Source organism: Dicentrarchus labrax, unplaced genomic scaffold (genome assembly GCF_905237075.1).
Source record: "Dicentrarchus labrax unplaced genomic scaffold, dlabrax2021, whole genome shotgun sequence".
Lineage (NCBI taxonomy): Eukaryota > Metazoa > Chordata > Actinopteri > Moronidae > Dicentrarchus > Dicentrarchus labrax.
The window spans coordinates 3,142,711-3,159,239 of record NW_026136703.1 but is presented as its reverse complement, the minus strand read 5'-3'; the positions used below and the strand labels follow the sequence as shown (position 1 = coordinate 3,159,239).

Sequence of the window (16,529 nt, the reverse complement as noted above, 5' to 3'; positions counted from 1 at the left end):
CATTGCTCATTTAAACTGCCAGTTTGCTTTGCCCCTAACCCTGCTTATATGCAAGTATTTTGTTTAGTAATCTTTCAAACCCAAGAGCAGAACACGGACAACAGTTAGTGGAAGATTCACAGCAGATTTAGTAGAAATATTGATTTAATTTAATAGGCTTCTTCTTTGACAAATTCAGTGTTTGAAATGCTGAGATATAGGCCTACTGTGTAAGTTTTCTTACACCCCTTAAAATCAAGAAGGCCTAGTGACCCGCTGTGAAGCTTTGGTGACCCCTAGTGGGGGTCTTGACCCCCAGGTTGGAAACCAGTGTTCTAGCGTTTGATGGTGGAGCAGGTCAGGCAGAAAGACAATTGAGATCTAGGGAGGAATGAACCTAAAGCACAGGAGACATAATGTCAGGCAGGAGAAAAAAGAAGAAATTATAAAAAATTAGAGCCGTAGCTTCTGTACCACCTTAGTGAACTAAATGATCTGGCAAAGACTGGAGAAAAGAGCCTGGGTTTTATACTGCGCAGGAGCTTGATGAACAAATGAGTTGTGCAAGTGATTGGAACACTGGACACATTCATTCATACAATGATGGCAGAGGCTGCTCAAACACGATGGCACAACTGGAGTCAGTATGAAGGAGAGGGACAGCCGGACAATGATACTAAGTTGTTGTGTATTCGGTATTTCATTATATTTTGTGTATCACTGCTATAATTTTTTTTTTTTTGCCTGTTAAAGTTATTATATATTAAATTGTGTTACCAAATGCAGTACATCACAACAAGTAGTAGTACATTTAGTTAACAGATAAGTCAGCTAGCAAACTAAATATGGTGACAGGGTGTGCTGTAGAGGGATTTTGTGCCATTCATTTTGATACTTCATAGTAGGCCTGTAGAGACCTTTTTCACAGCAGCCATCTTCACATGAAAAAGTAGGGTAAACACAGGCGTTACCAATGATACTAATTAAGGTTCCATTGAGGTCAAAAAGAGTCAGGGTGCTGCTATTTTGCATGTTGGCTCCCTGGGAAGGCTCTGCTACACTAAATGAAACATTAACTAGTATCATTGGTAACAGCTGCTATGTTTACCCCTACTATTTCATGTCAAAATGACTGCTGTGAATAAGGTCTATCATTTAGAATTGCAGGAAATGCAGTGAAAAATTCCTACATTTTCTTGGGGAGTACCCATGGTCTCTCTGCCAAATTTCTGTCCTCACCACTTTCCAAATCTAACCTCCACCCTTGGTCTCTGGTATCAGATGCAAATGTCCTCCTTGAGCTTTCTCCAGCCGTCCACTGACTCCTGGTCAATGACCTTTGACCTCTTCCCAGTGGATGCTGGGAGTGGTTTTGCTCTGGCGTTCACAGAGAACTGATGTTGTCTCTTCCTGGGAGTCCATGCAGCATCTCGTCCAGGGTCCTCGCTGTTTCACTGACGTAATGTTCCCCGCAGCTGTCACATGTGATGTCATGATGATGTCATACACCACTCCAGTGAAGGGGAGGTCCTGTCTTTAGGGTGTACAAGAAGAGTCGAATGGTTTGTGACAAGTGCTGACTCCTTATGACTTGAGTCTGGCAATATATGAACAAATGCTGCCAGATGTCTCGTGATCCATGAGCAGGGCACAATAAACCAAGATAATCCACTTCATGCAGTTTTCACTCATGATGCAGAATCGGGTTGTTTCCTTCATTGCACTCATATCTGCGCTCTGGCATCCAATGAAGACCACAGTTAGAGATAATGCTTTGACAATCAGTGTCAGAACCTCAGAGGTTCTCCAGCAGGGGGCAGATTTTGTTCACTCAAATGTGGTTTTCCTCCTCGGCACATGGAGCCTGCTGCTCACTACAAGAACACCACAAGCTATGATCTGTCTTTTACACACTGACACCGACTACACACTGTGCATTATAGTTTAATGTGGTAGTTCCTAACCTGGGGGTCGGGTTCCCCCAAAAAGGATCCCAAGACAAATCTGTAGGGGTCCAAGATTATTAAAGAGATAACAAGTATGTATATATAATTCTGTTCTGCACATTTATGCATACTATTTCTGAATTTATTTTCAAACTTTTTAATGATCTAATCATAATTCTCACCCACAAACAAGTAGACTTTGGTTCATTATTTTGTTTTCATACAAAGGTTGTGATAACTAGTGAAGCATTTCAACTGATGTGAAATATGATATTTCATTACATGTGGAATGTGGTTAACACCTGATAGAATTACATATGCTTTTTCATCATCCGTTCAAAACTTCCAGACAATCTATCTGTATTTCTGTAGTGAAGCCTAAATTCCAGTTTAGTTCCACTAAGATTACATATGATTATTTGACCACTCAAGTAGTTCTTTCATTCACATCTGACCTGTATCTTAAAATAAAAACTTGTGGCTTTAAGGTAGACAATTAATATCCAATATCAGATGAAGTTGAGATGAGAAGATGAGATAAAAAATTCCCACCCTGGTGATCAATCAGTCTTCTTATGATTAGAAATAAAAAGTAACAATTTTTACAATATAACTATATGCATAAACATCACACATTATTGGCAAATAAGCCTATTTTTCACACTTTCAACAATAAAACCAGCAGTCCAAACTGGATCACAAACCCTTATCTGATAGACTGACCTCTGCTGACACACTTACCAATGCCCAAAGATACTACATCTTAGAGCAGTGGCTCCTAGCCTAGGGGGTCCGGACCCCCACTAGGGGTCGCCAAGGCTTCAAAGGGGGTCACAAGGCCGTCTTGATTTTAAGGGGTGCAAGAAAACTTTAAAAATATTCTCAGTAGGCCGATATCTCAGCATATGGTTCACTTCTGTGAAGAACAGTAAATGTAATGTTGTCTAATAGAACAATGGCCAAGCGTCAGGGACAAAAAAAAATACTGAATTTGTCAAAAAAGAAGCCTATTAATTCTGTATGATTGTTAAATAAATAAAAAATACCTAATACAGACAGATTTGAAAAAGTTCTCTAAACAGGAAATAATCTGCTCAAAATTCATCCTCGTTTTACACAAACTCCCTGCAGTTACAGAGTTCACTGTTTGGGTTCATTGTACAGTTTTGAATATAATATAAAATATCTATAGAATATGTCACTGAGTCAGTTTACTAAATGATAGGAAATGTGTCCCTTAAGAAAAAAGGTTGGGAACCAGTGTCTTAGTGGACTGTTACACATGCACAGATAGAAGTGATAGTCAGTGGGAACACTGGTCTTCATGAGCCTTTAAATGGAGTTTTCTTTACAGTTAAATGTCAGGACAATGGCTTGTCTTTTTTATAATAAAAAAGTAAATACTCTACATCCAACTGTCAAACTTTTTGGATTCATTTCAAGCAGCGTGTGCGCACCGCTCTATGTCCCCCCTCCAGCCCCAGTGTGCGCCATCAAACCCGACCACATACAGCACGACTTCACCCGGCCGACACCGCAGGATCATATAGCAGCAGCGGCAGTAATGTCCTGTTGTGTTGTGTTGTATGTGGGCCGGCTGAGTGACGCGCCAGTAGGAGTCGGACTCCGCGCTGCAGATAAAGAGGCGGCGGCCGCTCAGAGCGCACTACAGTGGAGCGGAGAGGCGTCCCCGACACCAGCACAGCCACACCAGCTCACACCGCCGTGCCTTCCTCTCTCTCTGCCCGACCTCCTCTCTGAGCTCACACCGGAGTTCGGCCGCAGCAGCGGAGGAACATGCTGCCGCTCCGGCCGTCTCATTAACTCATCACAGCGGACTCCCACACCCCGACCTCCGCCAGGACCCCCAGAGCTGCGGAAGGAGAAATTAAAAAAGAAATCTTTTCCTGGTGAGTCTCTACTTTGGTTTTATATTCAAAATGAAAATGAAACGAAAGCAAACAGTGAAAGGTGTTTTACATACGCTCAACATTTCGATGAAATTACTAATATTCTATTTATCCAATGATGACTTACACACAGAACCTCTGCAGGAGCTGGAGGTTGTGGGTTTGCAGGGAGGATTGTGCAACAGGTGTATGCCGTTCAGTTCTTTATTGACATTGCATTGATTTTACTGTCAATAAAGTTCAGATTTTCTGTAAATGTTGAACGATATTTAGCGACAAGAAAATATAATTTTAAATTAAATAAGAAGTAGAGAAAGAATTGTGATATTGCCTTCAGATATCTGACTTTATCCACTAAAATATGATGTCTGATGTCACATCGGCTGTATTTAAATTGGCCCAAAAAAGTTTTTTCTTCTTTTCTCTACACAAAAAAGACTCATAACACAGTTTTGTTAGAATAAAAAAAAGCTCTCTGCAGGAGTCAAACTGAGGAAACTGTAGTTTTATTCTAATTCTGATACATTGTTTTGATCCCATTTGGCTCGTTGGTTCGCGCATTGCTGTTAAATGAGCCTATCTATCTATTTAACCACAGATTTATAGACAGATAGAGGCTGCACAATAGAGGAGATAAGTGAAAGCTCTCACACTCCCTGGATCACTAATTAATGATGCTGCTCCGCTTAATGATCAAATAAAGTCCATATGCATCAGATAAGAGCTCTTTTCTCATCACCTTCATCAGTGCATGGCAAAGGCAGGCGGCAGGGGGGTCCTGCGTAGACATCACGTCCAAAGAAACCTGCATTATTCATCTCTTGTGCCATTTTATATTTCACTTAATAACAAGTATCCATATTTTTCACTTTAGACAAATTAGCTACATTATGCTGTAGTCCAATGAGTAGAATGAGTGCAGTTTACTGTAAACAGTAAACTGCACTCATTCTACTGGAGCAACATTTTGATGTAGTGGGGATAATTTGAACTCACTCACTGTTGAATCTTTTGTTACACTGGGCAAAAGGGAGCTGTATCCAGAAAGATCCAATGGTATAGAAGTTTATGGAAATGTATCCAGATCTGCATTTCATGTCAGATTATATCATAAAACCTAAATTGTGTCACAGAGCCAGTCTGTAATCTTCTGCATACTGTCCATATCTTTGAGAAATACAAACGTACCATGTTTTACTGCCTTTGTATATAAGATACAGCTGTCAGATACATGTAGTGCAATACAAAGTGCAATATTTCCCTCTGAAATGTAGAAACAAATTAAAATAGTTCCACCACTGATGGGTGTAAATCACCTACAGATTATTTAACGGAAAACCTAACTGCTGGGGTTCATTTTATACAAATAACTTTCAGCATTTGTTTCAGATTTACAATTTCTGTTCTAAAACTAATTTTATCAACACTGTAAAACCAGATAGTTAATTTAACTCAAAAACTGAACATTTTAAGTAAAACGTACTTCATTTTGTAAATTGATCAAGTAGCTTTGGTAATTTTAAGGGACTTAATTTTGTCATTTTTATTTGTACTGTAAAAACAAAAATACCTAATGATAAGTACTTAATCAGGAATGTTTTGTAACTTACAAAACTAAGTTAGTGTCACTTAAGATTACTAGTAAAAGCTGCTTCATCAATAATCTTTTTTTAACTTCCAAAATTGAGTTTGTTTTACTTAGAATTTTCAATGTTATGCATTTCAAATTTTTTTTGAGTTAAAATAACTTGTTGCATTACACTGAATTTATTTTAGTAAACATCTGGAAAGAACATTTCAACCTGTTTCCAGTAGAAATAAACTTTTAAATGCTCTTTCCAGAGATGAGCATCTGTATCTAGAAACATCAGAGACAACACAGGCTGCTGCTGTGGAATAAAAATAAATGACAAACTTGATTTTAGGAAAAAAAAAAAAAAAGCAACTTTATTTTGACTGGAACAGACAGAAACATTACGACTGCACTGGCTGATTTTTTCTTGACTGAAGAAAATCAAACTTTGATGAGTCAATCACTAAGTTTTCCCAGCACAAACACATGGTAATGTGCAGTCACAGTGCATGCATTTGCTTATTCGTCTTACCTGCAGATGCTGATTTGTTGCTTTGCATATATACATGTTAGCTCTATAGTGAATACACTTGAAGCCAATGTTACAGTGTAGAGTTGATTCAGTGGATTAAAGACTCTGACCAGCGGGATCATAGAGGGGCCCAGCATTGTTAACCAACTGTTCTTATCAATGCCAATAAGGATCATACTGTAGGGAACTAACTGCATAATGAAGAGAAGAAAACACGCCGTAAGGTGTGGCTCTCTTTATTTCAGCCAGAGGGACTTGGTTGAAGTTTTTAAAATAAATACCGAGAGAAAAAACCTGCAGAAATTTAGGTGAAAGTCAAATTTAAAAAGTGAAGTTTGATTTATAGCCAAACCCAAAGTTATCCCAATGACTGTAACAACAGCTCATCATACGTACCTTTGACTCAGTTCCTGTACCCAAGGTGCTGGCACTTTTTAAGGCTTTATACTTTTGCTGTTCAATTATTTGACCAGAGGAATAGTTGTGCAGCAGTTGCAGTGGGAAAGATGTAAATAAAATATATAAATATATGGAGTGCACATATAGAATATCAATACAGTGACACATAGCTATTATGTACAATATCAAACCTGAGCTACAACTCATATGTCATATACAGTATATATTGTTTGTAATATTGCACATAATCCTGTTATGTCCTGTAAATCAGAGCCATAATGATTGTAATCCACAGTTTGTAGATTAAGATTTTCTTTGCTTATAAATCCATGGTCATAGTTTAAACAAGTGGTTCAAACCTTGGGAGTAAAGACCCCCTATGGTGGTCCATAGATAAATCTGAGGGGTCCCAGGATGTTAAAAGAAAGAAAGAAAGAAAGAAAGAAAGAAAGAAAGCCTGTGCTGTCACACGAAATCACCACTGCTAATAACCTTTTCTGACTTTTCTCAAATTCTTTCTTTTGAATAACAGCATTTGGTATTTCCTCTGGCTGTAAAAATCCTTCAAATCCAGCAGCATGAGAGGGAATAAGTCACTGCCTATGACTCAAATCCACAAAGCTGCAATATATGTGTGACTTTAAGGGGTCACAAGTCAAGAAGGCTGTTAAGCACTGGTTTAAAGTGTGAAACAGTATATGAATTAGTTTTAACCAGCGCCACATGAGCCAGTTTGCAATTGAGTTTTACTACCTGAGTGTATACTTTACCAGCTGTAAACCTTTACTAAGTTAAAACTTGGACTGTTAATGGAATACCCTCCCGTGGTGTTTTTTCTTTTATTTGATTTTTCGTTGGCATAAAAGTCCTCAAATCTAAATATACTACGTCGCAAATGACTGAAAGCAGCTTACAAAATACACACCCTGTGTATGCTTTTAATTGTAGAACATAAACTTCACCAAGTAAAACCCCCAAATCTGAGGACATGACCTGTGTCCTCAGCGTCTGCAGGATGTGTTTTCCATAGTTGGACCTTCTCAGCCCTGCAGAAGAAAAGTTCACCTCCATTAATCATTTCTGGGCCTGGAGAGTGTGTTACTGCACCCGGCCTGATCACGTTTACACGGAGGTGAGAAGCTGCGTCTCAGTCCTCACGGCAAGGCCCTCTTAGGCGCTGAATCTCACAGTCTCTGCCAAAGGCAGAGGGCCACATGGCTTGTTTGGATGTGGAGGCCCCTGGTATGCAGACATCAAAGGGTTAAAGGTGAGGAGAGGCTCAGCAGCACTGCACTTATCTCCTCTAATGACCTCCTAAGTAAAAGTCAATTACTTCTGCGTGGTGATCAGAGAGGAACGGACCACAGGGGGCTGTTTGAGCTCCGCTGCTCCTCATTACAACCACTCCACTGGAGTTTACTGGATGAACGGTGCGGCCTCAGGCTCAGGGTTAAGGCCCTTCTGATTTCCTTATTTACTCCATTTATTAAAGTTTCTGTATGAAGCTGCAAGCTGTAACCCTAGTCCCTCCGCCTGTATGCTTAAATTATTTCACCTACTCTTCAGTAATAACAACCAAAGAATCACCTCACAGTGTTAAAAAACTCACCTGGCTGGCTTGAATGCAGTTTATTGTGTTAATATAAATGTTTGTTAAAGCGGCTCTGGGCTCCACTGTAGGTGGTGATGAAATCAGAAAGTTATTCAGTGTTTCGCAATTGAATGCATTTTTCTGAAACTTGAAACAACTCTGCCTTTGTGAGATGCTAATAAGCTTGGGAGATACCAGGTTTCCTTCCTACTTGTGTTTAGTGCACTGATTCATACGCTGCATTACACTATTTCTAACTACTAGTTTACTGATTATAGAAATTTTATCAGGGTAAATATGAATGTTTTTTGGTATTATTATTGTTATTAATATCAATATTATATTATTGTTTGTTTCTAAGAAAAAAAGAATAGTCATCAATATTAAATCTGAAAAACATATGTGTTTTATGCATGTGTAGTTATTTAACAGTACACTAAATATTCAATTCAATTCAATTCAATTCAATTTTATTTGTATAGCACCAATTCATAACAGAAGTTATCTCAGGACACTTTTCAAATAGAGCAGGTCTAGACTGAACTCTTTATAACATTATTTATTTATTTAAATATGTCTGTTCTAAAGTAGAAACAGCCACACCAAAAGGAAAAATGACCCCATTAACTGGAAAAGCTCAAGATTAGAATTAAGTACACAGATTTATACTGAAAAATATTCAATGCCAAAAGTAAAAGTACTAGCTTTGAAAAATTGACCCTTTTGCAGTATTGTTGTCTTATTGATACATGCATCTAAGCAGTATTTGTGGGACACCTATACCATCGGATTAACCACAAGCATGTGTTTTAAATTTAGTCCTAATATTTCATATTCCTTCATTTTGTTTTTGTCATAACCAGTGGTAGAAGAAGTAACAGCAATAATACCACAATAGGAAATGCTCCAGTATTAGTAAAACTATTAAAAATTGTATTGAAGTAAAACAAAGTTTACTTAAAGTATCAAAAGTTAAGACCTTAAAGACCCGCTCCGGACATGTATTAAGACAGATATATAGTATATAGTCTAAAAAAAAAATGTCCACATTAAAATACCTAAAAAGTAATCTACTCCTTCTACCTCATTAATAATACCATAATCTCTGCACTGCTGGCTTCAGGTTTCTACATCACACTGTACAAGTTGCATACTGGACCAGGACTGACTTCCAAACTATTTGTGATGTCACAAATCCAGCTGGTAGGCCTTTAAAATCAGATTTTCAATGAGCACAGAGAAACTTTCCACTTTCAGCAGATGAATGTGAAAACATCCTTCTAAAGTCAAACTGCACAGACAGCATTCAAACAGCACACTGTAGGAACAAGAAGAAACGTAGAGTATATTTCCCTCTGAAATGCACCTGAGTCAAGGTGAGTGTGCAGTGGGGATGTATGAGATGATGAGGCATGGGGAGTGGCCTGCAGAGCTGTGTTAACTTGGCTGTGGCTCCTGTCCATCAGCATCTGCCTCAGACAAAGATACATTATTGTCTATTGTTATTCCTGCTTATCAAACCTGATTTAACAGCTCGCAGGTATTTCTCTGGCTGAATGCTGTCATTCTCTTTCTCTGCCCTCAACGGCCCCGGGCATGTTTCTTGGAACAGGAAACACCCACGCACACACACACACTCACACACACACACACACCTATACACACAATTTTCACACACAAACACACACAGTTTTTTCTCTTGTCTGATGCGTCTGTGTGTGTATAAATGCTGCCAATTGTTTTGTGTTCACTTTCGCTGACACATTTACCACACACATATACGCATATCTGTCTTTGTGTCTTACTGGTGGGGCGATGGTTTGATCCCTAATCCCTGTGTCTACTGTAATCATAGCTCCTATTCCAAAATGACTAATAAAACTAACTTTAAAGGACCATTGGAGAACTTATTTCAGGGGCAGAGGTAGAGTTTATAAATATATAAGAAAAACTGCAGAATGTTCATGTTAAAGTCTAATTAGAATATACAATTTTGGGGTCATTTACCGTTTTTCAAAATAAGTGGGTGGAGGTTAGGTTGGTGGATGGGCATGTAGCAGTAATTAGAATATCCCGGCTTTTTAATCATTACCTAGATCTTTCCCTAATAACCAAAAGCTAGTTGCCATGTGCAAATGTCGTAGAAAGCTTTGGCACTGGACTGGGACAAGAACTTCCTGTAATAGTGAGCTGTGCTGCAGATGGCTTTCCGTAGTGTGGATCCAACAGCCAGGGCCTTTCACATGCACAGCCTTAATAAGCTGATAATGAGGTCCCCTGCAACAGCTTTATCAGCAAGCCAGACTGGATGTGTATTGGCTCCTGATAGGAGTGTGTGTGTGTGTGTGTGTGTGTGTTGTTGTATGGGGTGTGGGGAAGCAGTAGGGTTCTGGGTAGGTGGGGGGTGGGGAGTGGGCACAGCAGTAATACACAAAGATTTGTACCTTTGTGTAAATTCAACCAAGTTGCAGCCAGTGCCACAATATTAAAACATTCTAAACAGATATACCACAAACCACCACAACTTAAAATACCTGCAACCTCTCAGCCGGCTAGTAGTGGTACAAATCCTGTTTCCTTACACAACCATTACCGACCTACAAGGGCTGACCAAGTACTCGGCTGAAGTGAGTATCCAGTACAGATAATGTACTTTTTTACAAGTAACGTCAGAGTAAAATGTGATAATATCTGTACTCTTTAGCCACTTTTATATTAAAAAAATCTTGCTCTGTAAATAATTCTCTTACTTTTGTGATCAAAAAATTTCAGGCTTAAATGACCAACTTAAGGTTAGCCCGGCCCACTTCCCGTTCATGCCCTGCCCATTCAGAGATAATAATCTGCTGACTTTTCTGGTGAATGGATGTTACTCATTTAAGAATCCAAACTATATGAATCACAGCACTGTTGCCATCAGTGATCCAGTTTTGATCTATTGTACAAGGAATGTGGTCTCCCCTTTTACACTGCTAATGTGATGTGCTTCCTTGTTAACTAATCACAGCAATCAGCAATCACTGTTTTCCAAAGGTGAGATGAAAATATGGATACCAAAATGAAAATGGTCATTTACATACCATAATTATTTCTTGAGTCCAGTACAGTGCCTGAATTTGACCAAACAAGGTGCCAGTACCTGAATTCAGCACAAACCTAACCACTACATTACCTTTAACCTTAATATGTATAATTCATTATAACAAGGACATTATCAGTGCTGTTTTCTATCTTTCTCTATGCCTAGCTAGTAACCGCCTTGACTCTAGTGCCATACTTAACACATGCATGTGAGACTGATATCCATCTTTTCATTGGACTTAAGTAAATAAGTGTTTTTCTAACAATTCCTTGAAACTGAACAACACTATTGATCTTCCTCTTATAAAGATGAAGCACCATGGCCGAAAAGTAGGACGTTTGTGAAATGTAGGCAGTTGTAAGCAGTGAGAGGAAAAAATATGTTTATAACTTCCTGCAAACTGGGGTTTCACATTCATCAAGCGTTATCCAAATTCCTGTCTAACCTGATTTGTCACACTAATCTGGTTTCTTGTCTAAATGCAATTGCAGTTTCACTGTATGTGTATTTGTGTGCACATGTGAAACTCGTGCTCATGCTTCCTGGTCATCTTTGTCACTGTCTTCAATGAATTTACTTATGCAAGCATCATAAAAAAGCAGCAAGAAAGCATTTTCATCTGCTAATGTTTTCTGTCTCTAGCAGAAGGCCTGTTGGATTCTGTGTCGCAGCTATGGGCAGCAAGACTCTGCCAGCACCGGTTCCTCTCCACCCGTCCCTCCAGCTGGCCAACTACTCCCTCCTCCAGAGCTCCACGGGCCTGCAGCTGCCAGCAGATCACTTCCACAGCATCTACAGCTTCAGCGCCCTACACGCCATCCACCTCCACCAGTGGACCCTTGGCTACCCGCCTCTGGGCCTGCCCCGCTGCACCATCTCCAAGCTGCCTGCCCAGTTCTCATCCATCCCCATATTCCCTCACCTCCTGCAGCCCAAGCAGGACTCAGCGGGGCTACTGCAGAGCTCCAAGAACAAGCCCCGCTTTGACTTTGCCAATCTGGCGGCAGCAGCCACCCAGGAAGATCATCTGAAGGCAGAGGACCTGAGCATGACAGGTGCTGCTGCCGCCGCTGCGGCACAGGCTTCGTCTCACCACCCAACCTCAGCTGGCCTGGGATGCCTCCTGGACGTGACCAAACTCTCCTCACCGGAGCGCAAGTCCAGCCGAGGCCGACTGCCCTCCAAGACCAAGAAAGAGTTTGTCTGCAAGTTCTGCGGCCGCCATTTTACCAAATCCTACAACCTTTTGATCCACGAGAGGACGCACACGGATGAGAGGCCATATACCTGCGATATCTGCCACAAGGCCTTCAGAAGACAGGACCACCTCCGGGACCACAGGTGAGAACAGAACATTGTATTTGCTGCATGAATAAATGGTTACCTTCTGAGTCTGTCAGCCTGACAAGAATGCCCACTTTATGTGGTCCATGGGTGTGGTAATAGGCGCGGTCTGAACTTCGCACTCAACCTATTTCTTCAGTCTTCATACAACTACTTCTGTAACTTTTTAAATGAATCAACATCATAGATGCCATCAAAGAGAGACTGCCTGAAAGCATTTAGTCGAGTGTCCATTCAAATTCAGTGCACATTTCAAGTGAATTTCAACAAAATAAGCAAATTTGAATAATTCACATTTCCATCCACGATTGTCATAGGCTACATTGCCACATTGAGAAAGTACAAGTATAAAACCAGTAAAATGTGTCAATATCCGTACTTGTAAATATAGCAATTTTTATAAAAAAAACATTTTCTTCTCTTGCTCATGTCTTCAAAAACATTGATCTGAAGCTAAGTTCTGAGGCTGTTCTATAAATAGTTTTCCTGTAAATATAGCAACTTCTGATCAACCCATATCAGCAGCTAATAAGCTCCACCCACTACCGATGTAAGCAACACCCACATCTGGGTTAAGCCACTGCCATCCCGAGTACAGATACAATTACAGATAATTTAGTTAGTTGAACAGATACTAGTCACTATGAGTGTATAGTATTGCAAGATTACCTATTTTGCAGAAACCAAATGAATTACATTGCCAGTGAACATTTTACTGACTTTACTTTCAGTCACAACATTTTTGCAACTTGCCAGGTACATTAACAAAGCCTAAGCCTTCCCCATTTGGTTAACAGACAACATAATTAATTTGGTATTACGTTTCCTTCAAAGCATATTTGCTGTTATAAAATGTAATTTCTAGGAGACGTTGCTGCAACACACAATCACTGTAGTTACTCACATAAAACGGAAGAAAAAAGATGTAATGCAAGCCCTTCCACTCCCTGTGTAACTGTTACATCAGACGTGCACGAGATGTCCAGACTGAAAACTGCTGCTGAAATGCATTCTGTGTAGACATGCTGTAAGGCTAAAAGGAGAATAGTTTAATTGTTAAAAGCTTATTGCTAATTCTACCATTTAATTGCCATCTGCATTTCATTATCAGCACACCAAGCTTGTCAAAGACTTTGAGCACTGAATATATTTAGCCCTCATCTTTGTCATCAATCATTGTATCAGCCAAGGTTATTACAGTTCACTAAAGCTAAACTAAAAAGTCAAACCATGTGTGAAAGAACATTTCATACAAAACTAAAACTACATGAAATGATATTGTTGACTTACACAACTAACTAAAATAAAATAAAAATATACAGGAAATGTCTCTTTTTAGTCAATTTGGTCATATTTGTCAGAGGGGGAGTCACTATGAAACTAATAAAAACTAAACTAAAACTCAACATTTTTAAACAAGAAAAACTAAACTGAAAGGAGCAAACCCACTCTGTAAACTAACTGAAGCTGAACAAAACAAAAATTAAAAATGAAATAAAAACTAAAACTAATGAAAATACAAAATTATAAGAATAACTCTGGTATCAGCAGTAACCTGACATGCAGCAGCAGGTTAATGAACTTGGATCATCAGGGTGAAACAATATATCCCATCAGGTAGAGCAGGTTTAAATAACCCATACCATAGGTCACAATAATTACATCTACTAAATCTAAATGACAGACAACGTGTTTATGGTGGTGGATTTCACTATCCAGAAAAGCTATGAACTGTTAAGTAGTGAATATAGTCTTTTTAGTGTGTATATGGGTTAGTGAAGAGTTACGTATTTTAAATGCAAGAGTTTGTTTCTTTGGTGGGGATTTTCCATGAAATGTTGTCACTGGTAACACAAGATGTTGATTTTGTCCAAATGTCAAGATATTCTGTGTGTGGTGTGGTAGCTGCTTACATTGACTAATTGTGTGGTGACTAAGTCAACCTAAAAAATGCACACTTGCACTTTAGTTTAGTCAGCAGACCCAAAAATCAAAACCTTATTAAAATAAGTGTATTTTCGGTGTTGAAATTAGTGTGTAATTAACATAATGGTACCAAATATCTGCTGTAGCAGCTTTTATACTGCCTTCAGGCAGTGTTGGAAATAGTATAATTACTTAGTGAGCACAAATAATTGATATGACAAAACACATGGCCGGGAAAGATGAGATTTTGGTTTTCCAAGTTGCTAAGTTGAGACATTTAAAGCTCCAGTGTGTAACATTTAGGAGAATCTATTGGCATTTATTAAGAATGTTTTTGTTGCCTTAGAATAAACCTCTTCTATGAAGGCGGCCATTTTGAACCACCATGTTTCTACAGAAACAAACTAAAGACAGGGCCTTATGCGTGTTCTGTGAGTTTCGCAGCCACTGTTGTTTCTCTTTTGCGCTTGGTTGCGTCAAGGGGTTTCAGCTGTTTGCAACTCATTTGAAGGCACTGATACAAAACACAGTGAAATCAAACTGTTTAAAGGTGTATTCAGACAGACAGTTGCTTCACATCCTTTGCTCTTGAGTGCAGTCAACGTTGATCCGCTCCAAACAACCAATGTGCCAACTGTACAGACCTTAGCTGTTGGCTAGCTAGAAGCAGATGCACTGTGTATGGGAGTGGGTCTGACTTAGGCTACCTCCGAGGTCACATTTCAGACTAAAGACCAGGTTTGGCGACAGCTTGACCAAATGAGGACCAAAGCTGGGTTCTCAATTTGGAAAAAAGCTAATTTTTAGATCAGTGGTTAAGATTAGGTTAGGATTAGGCAAGTATCCAGGAAATCAATAAATCCTACATACAGGACCTTTATTGGAATAGTCGGAATTAGTAATTAGTATAGTAAGTAATTTCTTGGTTGACAACAACAGGGTGCAGTACAGAGACAGAACCTGTGCTATAGCTATAGCACAGAAGACAGGGGGTACAACAGAATGATCAAGAATGGTTTTATAAAGCGGTTTAGTTCTAGATGAGTCTCTCACAGCACGGGGGACAATAAGGCCTCTACAGAGTTTGCCACCATGTGAATTCTGGGTTTTGTCTGGTAGTGTTTGTTCCTACCCAAACATTAGCTTCAAATCAGAAAATGCTCATGCAGTTTGTTTTTGGAGGACATGTTGGAAGGCTCATGAAGCCTGTATGTCAGGCCCACTCAGTACTAATGATGATGCACTGAAATCTGACACGATTCTTCCTAAATACTAACTGACTGCTCTGTTGTGTCCCCCCCCTTGCAGGTACATCCATTCCAAAGAAAAGCCCTTCAAATGTCAGGAGTGTGGGAAGGGCTTCTGTCAGTCCAGGACTCTGGCTGTCCACAAGACATTACACATGCAGGTCAAGGAACTGAAGCCAGCCAAGATCAAGTGATTCACTCTCCGCCAGCAGGGAAGGGACAGGGACACTGGAAAAACATGACCAAAGACAACAACAGCCAAAGAACAACCAAAGACTTTTTTCATCTCAGCTGCTGGAGGCTGAGCCCTCTGCTTCTGTGGGAATACTTTTCAAGGATGAAATATTTCACCAGCCGTGCTCAAAGAAATAATACCGAAATAAGCCTTAGTGGAGGAGGTGTATGCGTAGTTGTCAAAGCCTGACTTGGCAGAGAACCCAGTGGATGTGTGGAATGTGAAATGGACTTTAAGAAAAAAAACCCTTGTGGCTGCTCAGCGCAAATACTTTGCTCAAAAGCTTATAATCCAAAGACTTTAAAAAGGGACATGACTCTTATGCAATTTTTTACAAAAACTGAGAATGATCAAAGCCATGTTAGCATAGACACATTTTCCTCCTTTTCAATATCACATTCCAATGTTATTTTTGTACAGATACATTATATCAGAAATGTATTTTTGCACTTTAACCTGATTATTGATTATTTACATATATCACTGGATTTCTTAAACTTATTTTCAAAATGAATAATCATTTCTAAATAAAATATTTTACTGTAACTGGTTGGCCATGAGTCTCATTTTGTCTATTTCAGTGCACTTCGGACTGTTTTCATAGTGATCATGACATGGTGATGAGGACAAAGATAGTGATGACTGACCAGCCACTTACTGGCTGCTTACTTCTTTATGTACATTTTCCTCCACTTTTTAAACGTAGGAGTTTTTAACTGGTTATGAAACAGTCCCAATTTAATACTGAAGCCTCTATATGACCTA

The 16,529-nt window shown here is 39.4% G+C and overlaps 1 protein-coding gene across 2 annotated transcripts; it reads left to right on the top strand.

Annotated features, from left to right (window-relative positions):
• The first annotated feature begins 3,554 nt into the window (after positions 1–3,554).
• On the top strand, positions 3,555–16,310 carry osr1 (odd-skipped related transcription factor 1). 2 transcript variants are annotated; one of them, XM_051384209.1, is made up of 3 exons: positions 3,555–3,835; positions 11,658–12,353; positions 15,591–16,310. In XM_051384209.1, exons 2-3 carry the CDS (start codon positions 11,686–11,688, stop codon positions 15,721–15,723), a joined length of 801 nt encoding a protein of 266 aa, XP_051240169.1. In that variant the 5' UTR covers positions 3,555–3,835; positions 11,658–11,685; the 3' UTR covers positions 15,724–16,310. The 2 variants fall into 2 exon arrangements, with proteins under 2 accessions (XP_051240169.1, XP_051240159.1); XM_051384199.1 differs by having other exon boundaries at positions 3,561–3,835; positions 11,655–12,353.
• The last annotated feature ends 219 nt before the right edge of the window (positions 16,311–16,529 follow it).

Coding starts and splice junctions, on each gene's coding strand:
- osr1 (XM_051384209.1), top strand. CDS start 11,686: ATGGGCAGCAAGACTCTGCCAGCACCGGTTCCTCTCCACCCGTCCCTC. Junction 12,354..15,590: donor GACCACCTCCGGGACCACAG/GTGAGAACAGAA, acceptor CCCCCCTTGCAG/GTACATCCATTCCAAAGAAA.